Raw genomic sequence first — 22694 nt, forward strand, 5'->3', positions numbered from 1 at the left:
CAGAGAGGTGGGCAGGTGGCTGGGTTCGAGGCCGGGGGCAGTGGGTGGGGTGGTGGTGGGCTGGGGGCTGTTCACCTGCCGGGTGCATGAAGAGGGTGTGGCAACCCCTGGTGGTGAGCTGGGCAGTGCTGGGTACAGAGCTGGGGACGGGGCGGTGCAGGTCGAGGCTGGGGCACTGCAGGTACACAGGAGGGGCTGGCGGTGGGCAGTTTATTCCACGTCATGCAGACACTGACCCACACGCTCAAGGAGCTTAAAAATACATTGAGCCACACGGTGTTCGTGCCCCCATCTCCCGCTGAGACACAGAAAGACACTTGGCTGAGTGGGTCCGGGTCCGAGAGCCTCCATTCTGGAACAAGGCAGCGGTGTGGGCCCAGGTGGTGGTGGGGGCGTGGTGTCCTTTCTCCCGGGAGGAAAAGTGCAGAGACAGGGCCGAGGCCCCAGGCAGGGAAGGTCCACTCTCACAGCGGTTGGCAGCGGGTGGGCCTGTCAGGGTCCTTCCTGGTCCGTTTCTGAAGGCCTGGCCCATCCAGCGGGGGGCCGCAGCGCTCCGGAAGTGCCCCTGGGATGGCCGGGCGAGGTGGGGTCCCGGGGCCCGCGCTCAGTCCCGGGCCTCGTCCAGACGCCACTTCAGAGCGTGGTCCTTGTGCGCGTCGGGGAGGATCTGGTTGCGCATCCCTCCCAGCAGGTTGGACGTGGCCTCGGTGGCCAGGATGAGGGGCTTCACCACGGTTGGGGGCAGCTGGCGGATCACGCCCCCCACGGCGCCGGTCAGCCCCTTCTGTTCGTGGCCCCGAGACGCCACCTCGCAGATGGTCTGAGCTGTGTCCAGGATGCCCTGTGGAGGCCGGCGGTCAGTGCGGGAGTCCGTGGAGGGGGTGTGGGTGTGGACGTGGGATGACTGGAAGCGGGGCTGGGCCTCCTTACCTCGCGAACTGTGTCGTAGGCCTTGGCCACGCCCTCCCGGAGGTCAGCCGGCTGCTGGCCCTTCCGCAGCCTCCGCACGGAGCGCTTGTCCTGCAGGGAGCGCGAGATGGGCGCCGCTGGGGACAGGATGTCATACACGGTCTCAGCTGTGGCCTGGGGGCGTGGGGGACAGCAGATGAGGAGACAGGACCAGGAGGAAGCCCACTACCCCCCCACAATCCCTGCCTCCCCCACAGCCACACTGTACTGTACTGCTCCTGGAGTCCTGCCAAGCTCCCAGCCCCCACGTCAGGGGGCTTTCAGGTGACCTCATGCCCCGAGGGGACTCCCCGAACGTCCTCTGGACCCACACCCCTCCTCCTGCCTGTCTGGTGGTGCCACAGATGCAGCCCAAACCCAGTGCCTTGCCCTCCCCAGCTGCTCCTCGTGAGCCCCAGGGGCGGCCCTGACAGAGACCTGGGTTCCCCTCTGCCACCCCCAGCGTCGTTCCCCTCACCCGGCCTCCTCACCTGGCCGGGCCACACCCCAGCTCACTGCCCTGGGAGGGCCTCAGATACCCGCTTATCCCTCCAGCCTCCTCTCAAGAGATCCTGCCTGCCCCTCCCCAACTGCCCCGAGGATTTGCACGCTCCCCGCTCACTTCTGAGTATGGATGCACCTGTCCATCCGGCCCCCTCTACTCCAGAACCCAGGGCACTCATCTGCAACTGCTCGCAGGGTAACCCCCGGGCTTCCCGCCGGGCCTGGTGAAGCACCAGGGTCAATCTCTGGTTCATTCAAGAGAACCAGCCCCTTCCCCACCTGTCAGGACAGTGCCACGAATGGATGGACACCTGCTGCTGCTGCTAAGTCGCTTCAGTCGTGTCCGACTCTGTGTGACCTCATAGAGGGCAGCCCACCAGGCTCCCCCGTCCCTGGGATTCTCCAGGCAAGAACACTGGAGTGGGTTGCCACTTCCTTCTCCAATGCATGAAAGTGAAAAGTGAAAGTGAAGTCGCTCAGTTGTGTCCAACTCTTTTCGACCCTATGGACCGCAGCCCACCAGGCTCCTCCATCCACGGGATTTTCCAGGCAAGAGTACTGGAGTGGGGTGCCATTGTCGTCTCCGAATGGACACCTAGTGGGCTCTAAAGCTGGGGGCCTGACACTCCCACATAGGAGCCACGGGGGCTCCAGGCCGGTCACTTGGCCTCTTGTCTCTGTGACTCTTCCTCCTAAGATCTCAAACGTCCAGACTGCCCACGCTCGGTAGAGCTGAGGAGGGAACTGGGCACCGTGGAGCAGAGCCTCCCCGCCCTGGACGCTGGGGGTCTGCTCACCTGGATAGCTTGCACCAGCCGGTTGCTGAGTTCCAAGGCGGCCGAGGCTGTGGACGAGCCGAAGGAGGCAGCGCCGCGCTGCAGCCCCCGCATGAGGCGGCCGTCCTTCCTGTACTGCTCAATGGGCAGCCACAGCAGGTCCCGGAACCCTTGGACTGTGGGGAGGGGGTGGTCAGAGATGCCCGAGGCTACCCCCACCTACCCTGCTGCGGGAACTCGTCCACTTAACTCCCCAGAGCAGCTTCTAGGCTGCCCGAGTATGGCAGTTTCCAGAGCGCCCAAAGTCAGATACTCACAGAGCTGGACGACTGAGTGCATGGGGCCCACACCCCCCAGCAAGCCCGGCAGCTGGTTCTTGCGGATGTCCTGCAGCCACTCATTGAGCGCGTAGCCCAGCACCTTGTCCACACCCAGGAGCCTGGAACAGGGCGGGGAGAGGAGGGTGGGGCGGGCAGAGCCCCTCACTGAGGGGTCACAGGGCCAGAGGGACCCAAGGCACCCCAACACACCCTGCAGCTCCACCCGGCCCGGTATGGAGGGACTGACTGAGCCCATTTCACAGAGGACAAAACTGAGGTGCCAGAAGGGTGAGGTCTTGGCCAAGGCCCGAGTCAGGAACAGACAGAGGGCCCTGCGAAAGGCCTGCAGGCTCACCCATGCCGGCAGCAGAGCCGCTTTAGCTTCAGCTCTGAACAGTTGAGCTGGGCCAGGCCGATGAGGAGACCTGCGAAAGTGCCCTGCAGAGGGGAGAGGAGCTGGAGTTTACACCCTGGGGCCCAGGGACCGGCCCAGCCCCCCGGAGCCACTAGAGGCTGACAGCGGCCGGTACTGCCTGGCCCCCCTGGCCTCCCAAGGCCACGGCAGGACTGGGACCTGACAGCCCACTCACCACCTGGTCCATGGTGACGTGCTTGCCATGGTAATCCAGCCAAATGGGCACTTCAGACGTGAAGCGGAACTCCCTGGGTGGGGAGTGGGGAGAGAGTCCCGAGGTCACTGGCCTGGCCCCCTGAGGCCTGGCCCAGGGTCCCCAGCCCAACGCCCTACCTGAAGTAGATGGGCTGCTGCTCGGTGGGGGAGGTGCCGAGCCTACCGCCTGCGGCCTCCTGGGAGCTGGTGGTCTCCACACCCTCCGGCTGCCCTTCCTGGGGGCCGCTGGGCGGGACCGGGGTCTCAGGGCGAGCTGGAGGGGAGATGGCGGGGACAGACTGGGGGTGGGCCCAGGCATGGTGGTGAGGCGGGGACCCTCCCCTCGCCAGCCCAGTTGCTCACCTTCAGCGGAGGTCTCTGCTGGGACCATGGGGTTGATGCTGGCCGCCAGGGTGGTGAAGAAGTCCCTGAGGAAGAGCAGGGCGTCCTGCGGGGAGTGAGGGGGTCAGACTCAGAGGCCAGTGGGGCAGCAGGCTCGGCTCAGGCTCCATCCCCACGTGGCCCGCTCACCTGATCCACGTTGAGCCGCAGGGGCAGCAGCGAGACGCGGAGGCAGCACTCGGGGCCCCCCAGGTTGGTCACGGGGGCCACGTGCAGTGCTTTGACCTTGAGCTGAAGGCAGGAGGTGAGCTCTGGGACCCGCTGCGCCTCAGGCCCCCACCCGCCCACCGCTCACCCAGCGGGTCCTGCAGAGGCCGCTCCCTCAGCGAAGCCCGCCTGTGCTCCCACCCTCCCGGATGTGTGTAAGCGCGCGCATGCGTACGCGAGCGTGCCTGCGGGCTCGTGTATGGCCGTGTGCGGCCCGCGGGGCCCGTACCATGTTGGAGTGGGTGCGCCGCGGCATGCGCTCGCTCGTGTGGAGATACAGGAACTTGTTGATCTGGGAGGAAGCCAGCCGGTCGCGCACCTCCAGCTCCTGCACGATGAACACCTGGCGGGACAGCGGCTGCTCCTCCAGCTCCCGGCCAGGGGCGACGGGGCCTGGCTCCGCTGGGTATGCCTCGTGCTGGAAGCTCACCTGCGGGGCGCACGGCGGCCTGAGCGGGCCACTCCCTGCACTCTCCGCCCCACGTGGCTGTCCTGCCGGCACCGCATGCTCCGCACAGCCTCTGGTGAACCCGCAGGCCCGTTCTCACAGACCTCCCGTCCCCCGAGTGGCACCGGCGCCCCGTCACTCTCGAGGGCAGACCTGGTGCGGTCCTCCCGGCATCTCTCCATCGCCATGGCTGTCAGTCCTGCCTCCTCTACAATCCCTCCAGTCCCTCCACACTGTCACCGCCGCAGCTGCCCCTGGCCCGGGGCTGCCGTTCCCCCTCCCCTGAACACCCCCTGCTCACCCCCTCAAGCCCCTTCTCCTTCCACCCAGAGGGACCTTCGTGAAGTGTTCGCCTGCCCACCCCACGCCTGCAGACTCCTCCCCGTGGCCTTGCTAGGCCTTGCTCTCCCTCCAAGCCCCTCCTCGGCCCTTGCCCTTGATGTGGGGCACCCTGGCCTCTCTGCCCTTGACAGGTCAAAGCCTCCCTCAGCCGCAGGCCCTTGCCGGGCCTTCTCTCCCCATCACTCGGCACTGTCACCAGCTCCCTGGCCCATCTGCAGTCTGCGGAGCACTCACCACCCCCCTGAAGCACTTCCGCCCGAGTTCTCTCAGCACCAGCGCCCTTGTGAGCTCGGGGAGTGGGTCTGTGTGGGCTCGCTCTCAGTGAGTGGCCCTTGACCTGCACCATTTCTCAGGCCAGCCTGGCCCGCTCTCTCCCTCATGGACACTCAGTCCAGCAGCCCACCCTGTGGTTCTTTCCGCTGTCCCTCTGGTAAAACCCAGAACCGCCCGTGGTCCTCAGGCCCTGTGCAGCCTGCCCGGGGTCGGAGCTCCGGCCTCGTCTCCTACCGCTCCCCGCCCTTCTCAGCGGCAGTCTCGCCGGCCTCCTTGCTGGTCCCAGAACATGCAAGGGATGCTCCTGGCTTGTAGCCCTCGCGCTGTGCCCTCTGCCTGAAAACCTCCTCCTGGCTCACTTCCTCACACCTTTGTGCAAAACGGCACATTTCCACGAGCACCTTCCAGCCCTCCCCAGTGCTCCCTGAGCCCTCTCTCTGTTCACATTCCCCAAGCACTTATCACATTTGAGTATATGTATATCTAGTCTTCGGAGGCGGGCATGGCAACCCACTCCAGTATTGTCGCCTGGAGGATCCCATGGACAGAGGAGCCTGTCCACAGAGCTGGACACGACTGAAGTGACTTAGCACACGCACACGTGTAGTCTTATCAGGCTCCCTCTACTATGACACAAGGGACAGGAAGGCAGGTTTCTGTCTGCTTTGCTCATCGCTGCATCCAGCACTTAGAACAGCATAGCAGCAGCTGACTGAGTGCACGACCCGCGGGTTCCGTGGAGTGAAGCGCTAGCTGGGCAGCCGGGAGGGAAGGGTCTGTTCTGGTCCCCCACCCAGTCTGCCTTCTATGCCCGAGCCCCCAGCTCACCTTGCTGACCCCGGTCCCCACCCCCACCTTCTGCACCCAAGCTCCTGGCTCACCTTGCTGATCCCGGTCCCCGCCCAGCCCACCTTCTGCATCCGAGCCCCCACTCACCTTGCTGACCCCGGTCCCCACCCCTGCTTCCTCTGCCCAAGTCCCCCGCTCACCTTGCTAAGCTGAATCTCCATAAGGACGTGGTGCTGCCTCCCACTGCCCCCCTGTGCACGCCAGGAGTTCTGGGGCCGGTTGGGGCCGGAGCTGCGAGAAGGGGAACTCCGGGGGCCTGAGAGGCTGACCCTTGCCCTGGGCAGAGGAACAAGGGACGAGTTGACTCAAAGGGAACCCCCTTCCCACGTTCCCTCCGGTCAGAGTCGGGGCCAGAGACCCTCCCCCTGGGAAGTTGGCGGGGCATGGGAAAGAGGAAGCCTTAAGGCCAGAAGATGAGGCTTGGGTTCAAGGTCTCCAGCTGCCGAAGGTCAGAACTGGACCCCAGCCCGGGCCCCATCTCCTGGGGGCCCCACTGCCACCCGCACCCGCTCCTTCTCACCTGTGGCCAGGGTGGGGGCCAAAGTCTCGGCCGCCATAGAGGTGCCAGACGAGGGAGACCTCACGCAGCACCACTCGACTGCTGGGCACGGGGAAGTGGGCAGGTGCCCGCAGCAGGTCCGTGCTGCCCAGTGGCTGCGCAAAGTGCCCGTCCTGCACTACGATGGGGCCTGGGTGCAGCTGCGTCACCACGGGCTCCCCGTCGGCGGGCTGCAGGGGGGACGCCACGTGAGCACAGCAGCTCCCCCGGTCCAGGCCGCTTGTTTCCCCCATCCTCACACCCCTCTCCCCTATTTCACATAAGGGGAGTCTCACGGACCGTGACCTGGAGGGGCCTGAGTGCCCCGTGCTCCTGCCAGCCCTGCCTCCCTGAACTAAGGTCTTGCTTGCGTGTGACAGGGAGCTTGGGCATTCCCAATGGCACCGGGCGGCCGGGAGGCCAGCACCCTCACAGCGAATGGTGCTCCTCCCCCTCCTGCTATCTGCCCTGCTCCTCTCCCTCCCGACCCTCAATGTCCCCACCCCTCTGCCCCAGACTCCATGCCTTGTCACTCCTCTGGACCTTTGTCAACTTCTTCCAAGCCCACAGTGAGGGTTGCCTCCCCAGGGAGCCCTTCTCAGCCCTACCTGTGGTTCCAACCCGCATCCTGGCAGGTGACCACCTCCTGCCTCTCCCACAGTGGGAGTTCTAGGAGGCCCCAAACTGAGCACCCTCTTCCTGGCCCTGCTCAGCCTGCCCACCACACACCAGGATGCCCAGGCCAGGAGCGTCCAGGATGCAGAACTCATCGCTGTCCAAAGTGTCTCCATCCCCCTCATCTTCCTTTTCAGCTTCTTTGGCCCCAGAGCGGGACCCCAAGCTGCCAGTGGGGGCCCCAGCAGCGGGTGAGGGGGGTTGAGCCCCACTCCGTTCTCCGGGGAACAGGTAGACCGACACTGGAGAGGCCTGGAAGAAGGGGCTGCCTGTGGTGGAGAGAGGGGCCGGTTGAGGGCTGCCTGGTGTGGGTGCTGACTGTGTCTGCTGAGCCCACTGCACCCTGACCCCACCTGAGGCCTGCGCCAGCTCCCGCAGGCTGCGCTCGGTGTCCAGGAGGGCGTCCGTCAGGTCCCGCTGGTTGATGAGGGCCGTCTCCACCGGTGGGCACGAGGGCAGGGAGGCGGGGCTTTCTGAGAGCTGGGCCGGGCGGAGGGGCACTGGTGAGCTCGAGTTAGGAGGGAGGGGTGGGCCCCAGGGCCCTGGTGGGGGCTGCAGCAGGGGACAGGCCTGGGCGGAGCTCCGGGAACGGTGGGGCCAGGCCTCACCTGCACCTTCTGGCCGGCGATCTCCGTGGGGCTGGGCGGCCGGGGTGGGGGGTGCAGGTCCCCCGCGCTCGTCAGGTACTGCAGCAGGTTGATCAGCAGGGCACAGGAGTCAGCGCAGCTGTGCACGTGCATCGCATTGTTGGAGCAGCGCAGCTCGAACAGCGGCTGGCTCTGTGGGGCGGGGCCGGGCGGGGGTCAGCCCTGGGGTGGTCAGTCAACAACCCACTGAACATGGGCACACTCAGCCTGAGGGAAAAGGGGCTTCGCCCAGGGCTGTCCGAGGAGGCACGGGGGCTCTTCAGTGCCTCCAGGCTCCCGAGTCCTGCACCACAGCCCGGTGAGCTGGGGCCTGTGGTGGGGGTTTAGTTGCTCAGTTGTGTCCGACTCTTGGCGATCCCATGGACTGTAGTCCACCAGGCTCCTCTGTCGAAGGGGCTTTCCAGGCAAGAATACTGGAGTGGGTTGCCATTTCCTTCTCCAGGGGATTGTCCCCACCCAGGGATTGAACCTGGCTCTCCTGCACTGCAGGCGGATTCTTTACCAACTGAGCCCCAGGCCTAGTGACTGTCTTTTGCAGACAGGGAAATCAGGCCCCCACGGGCTGTCTCCGCAGGTCCTGCTCTTTCTGGGCCACAGCTGCCTTGTGCTGGCAGGGTTCCTACGGAGGGATGTCTGCCGAGGGCCGGACCCTTCCCAGGAGGGTGGCAACCACAGGGGAGGGCTGCCAGGGACTGCGAGCTGAGCCCAGGCCCCGGGGGCAGAAGCAAAAGAGACAGCAGGTGGGGGACAGTGACGCCCTGAGGCTCCCTTGCCCAGATACCTGCTCTGGCTCGGGGACCCTGGTAGGCCCTGGGCGCAGCCACACTCACCAGTCTGTCATCGGTGTTCCCCTTCCAGGTTTTTATCACGAGTTCCAGGAGGTCAACATCCAAGACGCAGACGTAATCTGAGGCAGAAGGCAGAAGAGGGCCCTGTTGCCTCCTCCTACCCAGCCCCGGCCCTGGTGGGAGAGTCTAGGGTTTGAGTGGGTGCCACCCTGGTGTGCGTGCGTGTGTCTGTGGGCGCTGAGAACCTGGCTGGCGGCTGGGGGAGGACGTCTGGCCGCTCTGGGGGTGGCCAGGGCCACAGTCCCTCAGAGGGGAGGGAGCCCAGTCTAGGCCCTGCCCACCTCGCCGCAGATCCAGGGTCTCCATCTCACACTTGTCGGACAGGTACAAGGCGGAGTCGTCGAGGATGAACCTGGCGGGGAACAGGGCTGAGAAGGGCCGGGAGCCGCTGCAGGGCCACAGCTCCTAAGAAGGTGGGGCTCACAGAGACAGGCAGAGGGGGCCCTGACAGGGTGTCCCAAGCTGACAAGAAACTAGTGCCAGCCCTTCTCTGGCCTTGGTGTTCTTGTCTGTACAATGGGGAGACCACAGGCCCAGCCAGCAGGCACTCGGGGACACTGGGCAGCATTTCTCTTTCTGCATATCTGTCCAGCTCGTCCATCTCACCTGGAACTCATAGCAGCCCTGGGAGGGAAATGTCCTGCTTTTCCCCTACTGCTTTTAAATATGTAAGAATAAAGCTAATCTCAGATTCTGAGAATAGAACCTTGGCCCTCCCAATCTGTGGGTTCTGCTTCTGAGGATTCAACCAACTGCGGATCAAAAATATTTTTTAAAAAATCCATTCTTGGTCAGAGAACCAAAACAAACAAACCAACAAAAATCTAGAAAGTTCCAAAAAGCAAAACTTGTATTTGTTGCATGCTAGCAACTACTTTCACTTTCCACTTTCATGCACTGGAGAAGGAAATGGCAGCCCACTCCAGTGTTCTTCCTGGAGAATCCCAGGGACGGGGGAGCCTGGTGGGCTGCAGTCCATGGGGTTGCACAGAGTCGGACACAACTGGAGCGACTTAGCAGCAGCAGCATTGACTACTTATGTAGCATTTACACTGTGTTGGGTGTTAAAAGTAATCTAGAGATGACTTAAAGAATATGGGAGGATGTACATGGGATACATGCAAATGTTGCACCCTTTTATATAAATGACTTCAGCCCTGAATTTTGGTGTCACGAGAGGTCCTGGAAGCAATCCCCTGCAGATACTGAGGGATAGCTATCCATCTCCTTCCAGTCTTTTCTGTGAAGACACGGAGACGTATACAAACACACCCCCAAGAATCTTTAAAAATATATGTATGTATGGCTTTATATCTTATTTTTTTCAGTAAATATTATTTGATGGCGTTTTTCAATGTTACTCTTAAATTTGACTTTAATGGTTGGGTAGGCCGTCTTTGGGTCAGGAAAATCCACTGGTGGTGGGCATGGCAACCCAATCCAGTGTTTTTGCCTGGAGAATCCCATGGACAGAGGAGCCGGACAGGCCACAGTCCATGGGGTCGCAAAGAGTTGGACACGAATGAAGTGACTGAGCACAAGGCCACGTTTGCTGACTGAGGTCGTAATCTGAGGTCATATAAACTGCTTACAAGTTTTAACTATTTTAAATTATACTATGGAGGCTTTATATTTTACCCTTCTTATCCTTTCTTTTATCCTGAGGACGACCTCCAGAAGTGAGATTATCAGGCAAGAGCTCAAACGCTCTGCCTCAGAGGTCTGACTGCCTCTAGGTAGGGGAAACCTCCTTGACTTCCTCAGAGAGGGATCACTCAGATGCACAGAAAGGCCTGAGGCCTGAGGACACACAGCAGGCATGTGGGACCCTGGGGAAGGGGTAGCTACAGCCGACTTGGGGTGGGATGGATGGGGAGCTTGGGTAGGAGGGGTTGCATACCTGAGCAGGAAGGTAGAGGTGTCCATGACGATGTTGCTGGAGAGGGTGAAGGTCTCAGCAGTGACAAGGACACGTACGGGGAGGTAGAGGGGCCTGGGAGGGAAGGGGTCACATTTGGGCTGGGGCAGGTTCCTTGCCCATGAGAGCCTGGCCCCAGCCCCAGGCCCCCAGGTCCCTGAGCCTGGGTACCTGTAGTCCACGGCACAGGAGAACAGGTGGACGTGTAGGATGGTGATGACCGTTGGAGGCAGGTAGCCCAGCACTGGGTCATCCAGGACATCTAAGAACTCCAATAGCTTTGGTGGCCAGAGGAGAGGTATGTGAGGGTGAGGGAGCTTCTTTCTTCCCAACCCCCCGCCCCAGCCCAGCCCCCTATGTGCTGCCCACCAGCTGTCCACCGCAGCCTGGCCCAGGGGCTCCACCCATGAGCCATCTCCAGTCCAAGGGCAGCTCTGGCGCAGCCTCTGCCCCTCGCACCTGCCTCACCCAGGCCTGGAGACCTGCCCGCTGCACCCTCTTGGCTCACCTGGGAGTGCCAGCTCTGCTCCGGCAGGGCCATGCGGTGGCGCAAGGTGGCCCTGTGCAGCCGCAGGGTCACCAGGAACTCCTGGGGGGCAGGGCAGAGTCAGCACAGGAGCCCCATGGACCTGGGAGGCAGAGCCCTGACCAAACAGGTGGGCCGGAAGCAGGCGGGCCTGTACCTTGACGTTCCTCTGGGGGTCCAGCTGGATGCGCACCGCGGTGGACAGCATGTGGGGGCCCCGGCCCTGGCCTCTGCGGCCTGAGGCTCCTTGCTCAGTTACCCCATCCTCCGATGGGTAGATGGTCCGGGCCAGCTGAGCCGGGGGAGCAAAGGCGGGCAGCTCCAGGCGACCGGGCAGTGGGTAGTCATCCATGGCCGCTGGGGAGGTATCTGGTGAGCTCCCCTGCCCAGTTGGGCACTCTACCCAGGGCACACATCCCTCCCGAGAGACTATCCGTGACCATGGACCCCTGGGACCCATGGCAACTGGCCCCCAGCCCTCACACCTCGGTGGTAGAGTGCTGCCTTCTCCGCTTCCAGGCAGAAGTAGCCAAGTCCCGGCTGGCCTCGGTACTGAGAGACGCTGAAGATGGTTCCTTGTTCCACGTCCAGCACCAGCTCGCCATGGGCGCCCTCCAGCCGCTTCCCACACTCGTCCTGCAGACAGAGCGTGCAGCCTGGCCTCAGAGGCTTTACTCGGCAGCCCCCACGCCCTCGGGGTCAGGGGGCCTCCAGAGCCCTGGTCTGACTAGGATTGGCTCTGGCTGCTCTCCAGACTGCTACAGATCTGGGGCAGCACCCAGAGGAGAAGGGTCACCCTCCCTGTCTACCTCCAAGCATCGGATGGTGCCTGCTCGGACCCCGAGCCTTACCTAACCCTAACCCTGAGTGCCTTACACATGGCAGGTGCTAGTAAGTGGCTGACGGGGCGTGATGGGATGGGTGGGGTGGCATGGGTGGGTCAGGGGAGCAGGTGGGTGCTAATGGCTGGGCAGGCCACACTCGGACCCAAGTAGGGCTTCTGTTTCGCACATTCCCAACTTGGAGCAGCTCACACAGGTCTGGTTTTCCTGCCGGTGGGGGCTCTGGAGTCGGGGGTCCCTGCCCCTGGGCTGTCGTCACCTCCTCTATGCCTCACCTTGGTCTCACAGTGGGCGGTGATCCGGCCCTTCAACACCGTCACCAATGCAGAGAAGGTACTCTGGGAGCGAGGGCTCCGGGACTCACGGGCAAGGGGCCGGGGGGCACCTGATGCCCCCACTGAGAAATGGGTGTCCTCGTCGTCCGAGTCCGAGTCTAGGATGAGATCAAGGAGCTGAGTGGCAGGGAGACCCGGAGGTGGGGGAAGGGTCTGCCCCGGCGCCCGGGACGCCACCGGAGCACCCTGCCTACCCAGCTTGAAGGCAGACTTGCACATCTTGAAGCTGTCTTGCCAGAAGCCCGAGGCATCTGGGCAGCCGGCGGGGGGCGCGGCGGGGGCGGGGGCGGGAAGCAGGTCTGCGGGCTCCCACATGAGCAGGTCATTGTTGATCCTGGGAGGACGGTGGGACACGGCGGTGAGGGGGGCCCGGCCCAGGCCCTGGCCACCCCGCCCCGCCCACACCATCACCTGTTGTAGAGGCTCTCGTAGGCCTCCTTGCTGGGCAGGAAGATATGGGCAGCGGGCAGGATCACTTCTAGGCTACAGCGGGACAGCGCCAGGGCCCGGGTCTGAAAGGTTCTCATCTCCTCAGGGTCTCCAGGGATCACCATCTTGAGGGGGAGGGGCGCGAGTGGGGAGAGCAGGGAAGGGGATGCGAGAGAGGTCAGGGCCTGCTGCCGGACTCAGAATCTGCTTCCTGAACTCCAACCATCATTCACATGAGCCTCCTCTGCTGGGATGTATGACAGCCGTCTTGTCTGGTCTGAAGGACTGACTGCATGTGAACCCTGCTCCAAGGGGCCTCATTTATGTTACCTCCTCTATCCTCATGGCAGGCCCTATGGGAGGGGTCATTACACCCACTCTCCAGAAGGAGAAGCTCATCTGTTGTTCACTTTCTAGGAAGTTGGACAATCCCGAGATGACACAGCCACGGAGGGGCAGAGCCTGGATTTGAACCTAAACCGTTTGGACCAGAGGCCAGGTGCTTAACTGCCTCTCACTCGACCCTCAGCACCTTCAGAGAATAGGATCCCGAGGCCCAAGTGTCCACTGCTGAGAAATGGCTGATGGGACGGGGTCATAACCGTCCCCATCAAGGCCCGTGGCCCAGGGCACTGCCCTCGCCACGGCCCCCACTCTCGGGCCCCACAAGCTGTGGTGTTTCTGATTCTTCACTGACCAGAGACAATGGAAGACATGAAATTCTCACTGGTGCTGAGTCACATGTTATCTGGCCCTGCAGGTGGTCTTATCCCCCTGGCCCACAGCCACTAAGTGGCTCCCAAGAGACTCAGAAGGCCTGGACCTCACCTCTTCCGTCTCGTACATGGTCCTTTTGGAGGAGAAGGGCGAGGGCTCGGGCTCCCGAAGGTCGCACAGGTTCTCAGCCGACAGCTCCAGATCCTCTCCCTTCTCCGGGGCCACTTCCCACGGTGCGTTGAGCTGGGGGTTCAGGGTCACCACTACCCTGCCAGGGCACAGGCCTGTCACTGGCCTGCAGGGCCTCCCGCTGCCCTCGGTAGCAAAGCCCTCCTCTCCTGTCTGCTCCTTCCAGAGCCCTGACTTACTGGGGCAGGAAGTACTTGTGCCCAGGGCTCTTGGGATCCAGAGCTTTGGAGACCCGCAGGCAGGGGATGGGCGGCTTCTCTCCATCTTCATAGGTGACTGGAGGGGATAGGGAGGGGTGGGGGTCGTCACTGCCACCTTTCCCCATCTCTTCCTCAACACCAGGTGGGTCAGTGGGGGCCTGGAGCCCTGCCCACGACAACTGTGTTTTATTGTTTACGGACCTGTGCCCTCCCTTGCACCCACAGTCTGCAACGGCCCTGGGATAAACAGTCCACTCTGCCCACTGCGCAGAGAAGCCCGGGGAACGGGCAGTGAGGGCGCCTCACTAAGCAGATGAGGCCTGGACCCCACTCATGACCCAGCCCCTTCTGGGGCCCCAAGCCCACCTCTCCCAGAGGCCTCAGCCCCCTGCCCAAGGGGTTGTCTCCTGGGGCAGTCTTACCATGCAGGTCAGAGCAGGTAAGTTCCAGGCGGGTGGGGGCTGGGGGACCAGGCCCACTGCTCAACTCTGACCGGAACTGGGGCTCAGTCAGCTCCAGTCTCAGCTGCTCAGCTCGCACGGCCCGGCCCGCCCAGGGGTCCCGCTCAGGCCGCAGGTCAGCGATAGGGAAGCGCAGCTGCAGTGTGGCCCGGGGTGCTGAGAGCCGCACCAGCGTGTGCTGCTCGGCTGCTAGTGGGGGCTCTGTCTGCGGGGCGGGGAGAATCAGAGCTGAGGCCACCCCCCACCACCCCAGGAGCGGGAGGATCCTGCCCCGTTCCCCACCCGGGTTGGGCCTCTCACCAGCAGGCCCGCAGGCAGCTCAGGAGGGGGTGTGGTGGCCAGGTGCAGCAGGGCAGCGAGCCGGTCCAGGGCCCCCAGTTCCACATCCGCCTGGAAGTCGGCCAGGTCCAGGGCCAGTTCTGAGTGACAATGGCGGGCAGGTGGGCGCCGGGGCCGGCTCTGAGGGGGAGGGTGCTCAGGTCAGCGAGTGCTGTGTGGCGGGGGATGTGAGGGCAGGATGGGCAGGGGTCCCCTGAGCGAAAACAGGAAGAATACAGAGCCCTCCCAAGTTGTGAGGAGATGAGCTTGGGGAAGGGAGACCCAGGAGGGGAGCAGGGCGTCATGGCCTGCTCGAAGCAGACAACCACGCCGCCCAGAACCTACCACCCACCCCCAGCCCTATGAGCTGGCAGGGCTTTGCCATGAACCAGGAGAGGGGCTGAGAGGATGGCACGCACGTGGCCCAGAGGTATTTCAGGGCTCCGGGGTTGGGGATGTGCTCTGGATGGAGCACAGGGAATGGGGTAGAGGGGGGAGCAGGGAGGCACCAGGGGAGGCTGGTGGGGGCAACACCCACAGCAAACAGCCAAGGGCCCCCAGGCCTGGAGTCGGCCGGGTTACCTTGGGCACCCGGCGCAGGGTCTGTGTGTGGCGCAGGTGGGCGCAGGGCTGAGCCGAGGCCTGGGATCGCAGGCTGTTGGGGAAGCTCAGGATCTGGGCAGGGACAGGGAAGACGGCGGGGTCAGGCTGAGCCCCTGCGCCCACCCTCACCTCCGGGCCCGGCCGCACCGCACGCACAGGCTGTCAGCCCTCACCTCTGCGTACTCAGGCTCCAAGGCGCCCCTGGGCCACAGGCACTCCAGCACCTCCAGCTGCCCGAAGTGCACTTCTGTGCTGGTGGCCCGCCGGCCCCTGCTTGTCTGCAGCTCCCAGGACAGCTGCACGGCGGCACCCGTTAGCCTACGGAGAAGAAGCTGGGCGTCAGAAGCGGGGACGTCAGGGGCTCGGGGGTCCCCTCACGCTCAGGCCGCCCTGGGCTTGTACCGGACATGGCTGCAAGGACAGGCCCTCTGGAAGCGCGGTCGCAGACGGTGCAAGTCATGGGAGCCGAAGGACCCATCCACGGTGGCATCAAATTCGGCAAAAAAGTGGGTAGTGAGGTCAGGGGGTCCAGAAGACGGGGCAGATGTCTGAAGCAAGGTCAGGGTCACACCCCCCAAGGTCATCTTCAGCAGCGAGTCTGGGCGCAGGGTGTTCGAGGGGGGCACCGGGGCTGTCCTGCCTGAGAGGACAAAGGCTTCACCAGAGGCTCCCCAGAGCTCGTGGGGACCCCAGGTCAAGTGACAGTCAGACACTTCGGCTCGGGGCTGGGAGAAGCCTCGGCCAAGGTGAGCCCTGACTCCGACCGGGAGCTTGGCCAGGCAGGCGTGACACGAAGCCTCGTTATGTCAGACACTGAGTCCAGGCTCGATTCAACCTGCTCAAGGAAACTGGACAAACTGGAGGTGATAAAGCACTTACCCAGTACCTGACACATATAAACTCTCAAACGTACAGCCTGCTGGGGTCAGGTCTTATCCCTCACGAGAAGAGAAACTGAGTCTCCAAGAGTTTAAGTACTTGGGCCAATGTCACTGACTCTACCGCCTGAGCCCCCAGGGAATCCCCCGGTGTCACTGCCTCTGAAATCCAGGCTCTGTCCGTCACTTTGCCACCTCCCCTGAGTGTTCCCCCAGAACCAGGTCACCAAGGGTGGACCCCCAGGCCTCCTGCACGCACGTTAGCAACATGACCCAACACCGCGCCTTCCTCCAGCTCTCCCGGACCTGGGAGGACTCACCGGTAGGGGGGGCTTGAGCAGAGAGCCGGCGGGAGGCTGTGGTACTGTGCACAGAGGAGCCCAGGTCTACGTCGGAGAGCGAGAGCTCGGACACGGCTGAGGCCACACTGCTTGTGAGGCCCGCCATGGAGAAGAAGAGGTCTGTGAGCCAGAGGAAGGGGTCTCAGAGACAGCCGGGCTTGGCCCGCCGAGCCCTGTACCCACACCAGACTCCGTCAATTGCCAGGTCTAGCCCCACACCCACCAGTGCTCTCCAGGTTGACAAGGGGGTTCGAAAGGGGGTCTGGGCTGAGGGGCTCAGTCCCAGTCCCCGCCTGCAGCTGCTGGTTCAGATCCTGTTCAATCAGCCACAGGTCTTCAGCACCGAGCGGGCGGCTCTTGTTCAGCTTGTCCACCAGGCTCTCGGGGTCTGCCGGGGAGGACATAGCCTTGTGTCAGTCCCATCTGCCGGCCCCTTCCCAGCCATCCTCCCCCACCCCCCGGACTACCCAGACACCTCACCTGCAAGGCTCACAGCGCTGAGCAGTTCCTGAAGCTGCTGGAGCTGCCGTGGGGTCAGGAGCAGGTGCAGGGAGCCCAGCTGTCCACACACCTCCAGCTGGGGGAGTAGCGAGCAACCATGGAGCCCACGCCAGCCGTTGCGGCCACCCACCTGCTCTTACCCTGAGGAGGCAGCCTGCCAGCCACCAGGCTGAGCTTGGCCACCAACTAGCTGTGCGACCCTGGCCCCAACTTGACCACTCTGAGCCTCTGTATCCCTGTTTCCCCAGTTGCCTTGAAGGCAATGAGCTCCCCCCTTCCAATGACCTAGCTCTGTCCCAGGGAATACCAGCTCTGCTGAGAAGGACGCTGAAATGTGGTATACTTCCTTGTCCCCAGAGGTCTGGGGACCCACCTTGGGGCCTGGGAAGGCCTCATTCTGCTTCAGTTTCACTGTCAGCTCCAGGCACCCTGAGCAGCTGCCAATCTGCAAAGGTGGCTCTGGGGGTCCTTCCTGGGAGACGAGATATAGGAGAGGAGGGATCGAAAAGATGCAGTCAAGGTGGCAGTAGTGGTAAAGAATCCGCCTGCCGATGCAGGAGACGCAAGAGACGTGGGTTCAATCCCTGGGTCGGGAAGATCCCCTGGAGGAGGAAATGGCCACCTGCTCCAGTATTCTTGCCTGGAAAATTCCATGGACAGAGGAGCCTGGCTGGCTACAGTCTAAGGGACGGCAAAGAGTCGGCCATGACGGAGAGTGCACACGGTCAGAAGGGGTGGAGAAGGGCAGGTGGGTCCAGGGCCAGCAAGGACAGGCATTCGAAGGAGAGAGAGACCGTGAGGACCAGAGTCGGCCCACCTGCTGGGGGAGCTCCTCGAAGTGCAGGCGGACCCCCGCCAGCTGCAGCAGCTTGTGGAGGAAGGCAGGAGGCTGGTGCACATCCACCGGGGGCGCCTGGCTTGGGTCTCGCACCGCCTCATCGCAGTACTCCAGTCTGGGGAGTGGAGGATCAGAGAGTGCCTGGGCCACCATGAGCTGGAGTCCCCCGCCACGCATCATATTCTAGAAGTCTGGGGTCAGTGACATCTGGCCTGCTGAGCTACCGCATCGCAGCCAGGCCATCCTGGAACTCCACGGCCAGCCAGCTCTTGCTCCTCAGACCCTCAGCATGTGACCTGATCCTGAGGGCCCAGCACCCTGGCCCTGCACTACCCGGCCTCTGGACACCACTCCAGGCTCCCAGCACAGTCCACCTCCCTCTGCCACGACCACAGCCCAAGCCCACTCAGACTTGCCCTGATACCTCCTAGGAGCCTGGGATGGGGAGGCAGGCAGGGCCAGGGCCATTCAGCAGCCCCTCGCGCCCCTCCCCATTCACACAGCCCACCTGCTCGGCCTGCCCTTACCTCTGCACGTGGGCCTCCACCGCCACGCCACGCTCCCCAGTGCCCGGCGAGTGCTCCACCCTCACGACAGTATCCAAGAAGGTCACCTTGATCCTCCGCAGTACTGAGGGGTGGAGAGGGGGGTCTCAGGTCAGGCAGAGTGGTGAAGACCAGACAGTTTCCCTGTCAGGCAGCAGGGTGCTGCCTGAGGTCCTTGCACTAAGGGCCATGGAAGGGCCTACTCACCAGTCTCGATGGTCTGGGCGAACATCTCCAGTCCTTCCAGGGGCTGCGGTGGCTCAGAGGGCTCAGGCAGCCCGTCCCGCAGGCACTCCTGAGCCAGCTGCATGCTGGTGGTCATGCACGAGGCCCAGCTCTGTGAGTCGCCAGTCCCCGGCCCTGCAGGTAGGAAGAGGGTCTCAGGGCAGGCGGGCCCAGTCAGACCCTGGGTGCCCAGGCCCGCTCCCACTGTCTGCTCCCCTCCCCTCCGCGCCTGAGCTTCACCCGGCTCTGACCTGGGCCCTGGCGGGGTTGCAAGGTGAGCTGGAGGCCTGACACGTGCACAGTGCAGTGGTCGGTGAGCAGGGCAGCCCAGGGCACGGCCACTTCAATGGAGCCCACGAAGCCTTCCACCAGCTCCAGTGGCGACTCCATAGACTCCAGTACCTCATTCACAGACTGGGAGCAAACAGGAGACAAAGCCAGCTCAGGGAACTCCCAAACCCAGCTGTCTCCCTGCTACTGCACTCCTCACCAGGCCGCTCCACCTTGGAGAGCGCTCTTGCTCTCCCATCCCGCCACGTGCTACTTACAAAGTCCTACCTCTGCTCAACTGACCCCTACTCTTGGCTGCCCTGTTACTGTACAGTTCAACACGCCCAGTCTTTCAAACCTGAGGACGGGGGAGCTGAAGGAGGAAGAGGAAGGAGCCAGGCAGAGAGGATGGAAGGGAGGGTTCCAGGCATGGGAACAGCACGTGCAAAGGCCCAGCCGAGACTGCAGCAGCCCACATTCACCTGGACAAGCATGGGGTTTAAGGGGAGTGTCCGGGAAAGGCAGGCAGGGGCTGACCTGAGCTGGAGGGGGACCCCAACTCCACCTGGTGTAGCTGCACCTCTCTCTGAAGCACAAGGCTAGAGCCTCCTGTTACAAATAGAGGGACAGCCCCCTGCACCAGTCTGGAAGCTCCCCGGCGGCAGGAGCCCACCTGCCTTCTCAGTGTGATTCTAGGCACTGTGGTGCCACCCAGAGAGGGCCTCAGTAAACCTCTGTTGGATCCATGAATAAAATACACGGCAGAACCAGAAGGTCCACAGAGATCAAGTGCAAATTCCTTACCCAGAGATCCACAGATGGGGAACCTTGAGGCCTAAACAGAAGGGACTCGCCTAGTCACTCAGTGCATTCTGGGAACTGAGACTGAGACCCAGGTTTTTCTCTTTCTGCTATCGCAGGGTCCCCAGGGACCAGGCTTCTCTGGAGGTCCACAAGGTAGGGGCTGCAGGCCTAGCAGCTTGGAGAAGGGTGGGCATATTGGGAAAGAACTTGCATTCCACCAGGGGTCAACCCCTCCCTGGAGGCCAGGAAGGAAAGTAGCCTAGCTAGGAGTCAATTCACTCCCCAACCAGAGGGCAGGGCAGGTGGGAGTGTAGAAAGACGCAGTCTATAGGTTTGGGCCAGCCTAAGAGGCTGAGGTTAGAGGTCAGAAAAGGTCTTCTGCACAGGGATTCACAGCTAAGAAATGTCACCAACTCTGGGCCTGGGGGTCTCCTATGCTCCACATTTGCTCAGGAAGGCCTGGTCTACCGTAAAGCCCAACTCTTCTCGCCCAGACTATACTGAGGTGAGGCACACTGTCTGCTCCCCTAGAAAACTGAGAAGCCCCTGTCCTCATCGGGGCTTCCCTGATGGCTCATTTAGTAAAGAATCCACCTGTAATTCGGGAGACCCAGGTTCAATGGCACCCACTCCAGTATTCTTGCCTGGGAAATCCCATGGACAGAGCAGCCTGGCAGGCTACGGGGGAGGGGGCGGTTCACGGGGTCTCAAAGAGTAGTATACAGCTTAGCGACTAAACCACCAACTACCACCTGTCCCCTTGCCCACCCCTGTCACTCTGGACTCGAGGGCTAATCCAGTGCCAGCCCTGGTCTTTCGCCTCTACGGGGAGGCGCCTTTGCAACTTCCCAGGTCAGCTGTACCCTGAGTCACAGCTCTTTACCGCCCCCAGCCTCAGGGCTCTGACCCAGACCTCATTCCTCTCTGCTTGCCCAGAATCTCTCTCCTCTCTGCCTCAGGCCAGACCTCTCCACCTTTCCTCCAGGGCTTTCCTCTAGGTGATGCTACATGCTGATGCCCAAGCCCCTCCCCAAACACCCATTTGGTCCATCCCACTCTCCCCAAAGCAGGAAGTAGGCAGCAGAGGCAGTCAAACAAAGTGTTGATCAACAAGGGCGCTGACGCGGTTGTTGACATCCATATCCGGAGATGAACACCACCCACTGAGCCTGGGACGAGGGGTCAGGAGGTCAGGGCACCTTTCCCACAGGTGCCCACAGCAGGGTCCTGGACCCCTTCCAGACTTCCCCAACCAGCTGTATGTCCCAACTCTGCCACTTCCCTGGCCTGGTCCCACCAGAGCCCTCTAGTTCCTGCAATCCCTCCTCACCTTCTCCTTAGCCCCTTGACAACACCCTCAACTCTGGCCCCCAATTTGATACGCTTATCCTGGCATTCTCCAGAGAATTGACATCCGGCTCTCCAGCCTCAGTTTCTCTTCCTGCGAAGAAGAGGCAGGGACCCCTTCCCGTCTAGCTTCTGGCTCTGGACACGACTGGCTGGGGTCCCTCTGACCCCTGGAAAGGGCCGGACGCCCAAGGCCTCTCCACTCCGGTGCCTGGTCCCTTAGGTCGACCCTTTCGCAGGCAGCCTCAGGCCGCTGAGCTCCCCGAGTCTGACCCTTCCCAGGTTCGGATCCTCACCCAGATCTCCAGATGTATATCCCGCAGGGCAACGCTGCCCTTGTACAGATCCAGGCTGAGCTGGTCCAGGCTGAGGTGCTCCTGGAAGAAGTGACCCAAGTAATGGTGCAGCAAGTAGCGGCAAACCCGCTCTTTCACACAGTTCGACCACGGCCACAGCCATCGTGACATCTCGGGGACCGCCGGGCCCGGGCCGCTTCCACTCGCCTCTTGCCAGCGTTCCCCGTCCGGTTGCGCTGTTCACTAGAGCCCCCGGCTCACCCCGCCGCTTCTCTTAGTGCCAGGCCGCACCTCCGGACGCCCGACCACGCCCCCCACGCTCACTGCCATTGGTCACTGCAAAGGGCGAGGCCTACTGATTGGCTGCGGGGGCGGAGCCTTCAGGCGCGAAAAAGGGACTGGGTTCCCAGTATGATATAGAGCTCCAGATACTGATTTACGCTTGCGTATAAATTCTGTGTGGGTGGACCTTTAACCTCTCCTACGGGCTCCGGGAAGGCTGTAGCCTGAGGTGCCAGCCCTTCAAAGGAATGCGCATGTGCCGACTCGTCCAATTGGTACTTGAGGTGGTTGTGGAGGATTTAAAGGGACAGTGTCCCATTAAACTTAGTAAAAGCTTTCTAGAGGACCACTTGGTGTCAGAGCCCCAGCACTTATCTCTAGAAACAATTAACTGAAAACATTTGCATTTTGAGCATTACTTTGCTAGCGTGTGAGATGCTTTTGAACTGTGGTGTTGGAGAAGACTCTGGAGGGTCCCTTGGACTGCAAGGAGATAAAACCAGTCAATCCTAAAAGAAATCAGTCCTGAATATTCATTGGAATATTAAAAGAGAAGAAGAACTAAAGCGCCTCTTGATGAAAGTGAAAGAGGAGAGTGAAAAAGTTGGCTTAAAACTCAACATTCAGAAAACTAAGATCATGGCATCTGGTCCCTTCATGGCAAACAAATGGGGAAAAAATGGAAACAGTGGCTGACTTTATTTTGGGGGGCTCCAAAATCACTGCAAATGGTGACTGCAGCCATGAAATTAAAAGACGCTTGCTCCTTGGAAGAAAAGTTATGACCAACCTTGACAGCATATTAAAAAGCAGAGACATTACTTTGCCAACAAAGGTCTGTCTAGTCAAACCTATGGTTTTTCCAGTAGTCATGTATGGATGTGAGAGTTGGACTATAAAGAAAGCTGAGCGCTGAAGAATTGATGCTTTTGAGCTGTGGTGTTCAAGAAGACTCTTGAGAGTCCCTTGAACTGCAAGGAGATCCAACCAGTCCATCCTAAAGGAAATCAGTCCTGAACATTCAGTGGAAGGACTGATGCTGAAGCTGAAACTCCAATACTTTGGCCACCTGATGTGCAGAACTGACTCATTGGAAAAGACCCTGATGCTGGGAAAGATTGAAGGCGGGAGGAGAAGAGGACGACAGAAGATGAGATGATTGAATGGCATCACCGGCTTGATGGACATGTGTTTGAACAAGCTCCGGGAGTTGGTGACGGACAGGGAGGCCTGGTGTGCTGCAGTCCATGGGGTCGCAGAGAGTAGGGTACGACTGAGCAACTGAACTGAAGTGATTTGCATTTTGCAAAACACTTAACCTTTCTCTATCTCGTTCAACCCTCACAGCAACCCTCTAATGTAGAGACTATTGTAACCATTTTATAAAAAAGGAAACACATTTATAAAGGTTGCTATGAGCCCATAATGAAGAAGGTCTCACC

At 61.7% G+C, this 22694-nt stretch overlaps 1 protein-coding gene across 3 annotated transcripts; it reads right to left on the reverse strand.

Moving 5' to 3' along the window:
* Positions 1-191: 191 nt before the first annotated feature.
* On the reverse strand, positions 192-21239 carry ATG2A (autophagy related 2A). 3 transcript variants are annotated; one of them, NM_001205966.2, is made up of 41 exons: positions 20971-21239; positions 18505-18667; positions 18236-18388; positions 18011-18113; positions 17463-17598; positions 17019-17117; positions 16625-16721; positions 16368-16532; positions 16124-16264; positions 15328-15565; positions 15099-15243; positions 14905-14997; positions 14305-14463; positions 13966-14209; positions 13523-13619; positions 13266-13422; positions 12420-12562; positions 12186-12342; positions 11949-12125; positions 11317-11467; positions 10989-11188; positions 10814-10894; positions 10477-10583; positions 10288-10380; positions 8669-8739; positions 8370-8446; positions 7507-7671; positions 7246-7372; positions 6947-7161; positions 6200-6408; positions 5820-5955; positions 3997-4197; positions 3690-3791; positions 3522-3606; positions 3297-3432; positions 3139-3211; positions 2904-2986; positions 2546-2667; positions 2250-2404; positions 931-1083; positions 192-841 (listed from the first exon to the last, which is right to left on the reverse strand). In NM_001205966.2, exons 1-41 carry the CDS (start codon positions 21139-21141, stop codon positions 605-607), a joined length of 5817 nt encoding a protein of 1938 aa, NP_001192895.2. In that variant the 5' UTR covers positions 21142-21239; the 3' UTR covers positions 192-604. The 3 variants fall into 3 exon arrangements, with proteins under 3 accessions (NP_001192895.2, XP_024842943.1, XP_010819471.2); XM_024987175.2 differs by having other exon boundaries at positions 194-841; positions 7501-7671; positions 11949-12106; positions 12203-12342; positions 20971-21215; XM_010821169.4 differs by having other exon boundaries at positions 194-841; positions 7501-7671; positions 8669-8775; ... (1 more) ...; positions 12203-12342; positions 20971-21215.
* Positions 21240-22694: the final 1455 nt, after the last annotated feature.

This window comes from Bos taurus, chromosome 29 (assembly GCF_002263795.3).
Source record: "Bos taurus isolate L1 Dominette 01449 registration number 42190680 breed Hereford chromosome 29, ARS-UCD2.0, whole genome shotgun sequence".
Classification (NCBI taxonomy): Eukaryota; Metazoa; Chordata; class Mammalia; order Artiodactyla; family Bovidae; genus Bos; species Bos taurus.

Excerpts from the sequence above, each read along its gene's own strand:
- ATG2A (XM_010821169.4), bottom strand. The coding sequence starts at position 21,141 with ATGTCACGATGGCTGTGGCCGTGGTCGAACTGTGTGAAAGAGCGGGTT. Across the intron at positions 15,566-16,123 it reads TGCTCAAGCCCCCCCTACCG|GCAGGACAGCCCCGGTGCCC; the intron begins GTGAGTCCTCCC and ends TTGTCCTCTCAG. Across the intron at positions 3,212-3,296 it reads CAGCAGCCCATCTACTTCAG|GGAGTTCCGCTTCACGTCTG; the intron begins GTAGGGCGTTGG and ends CTCCCCACCCAG.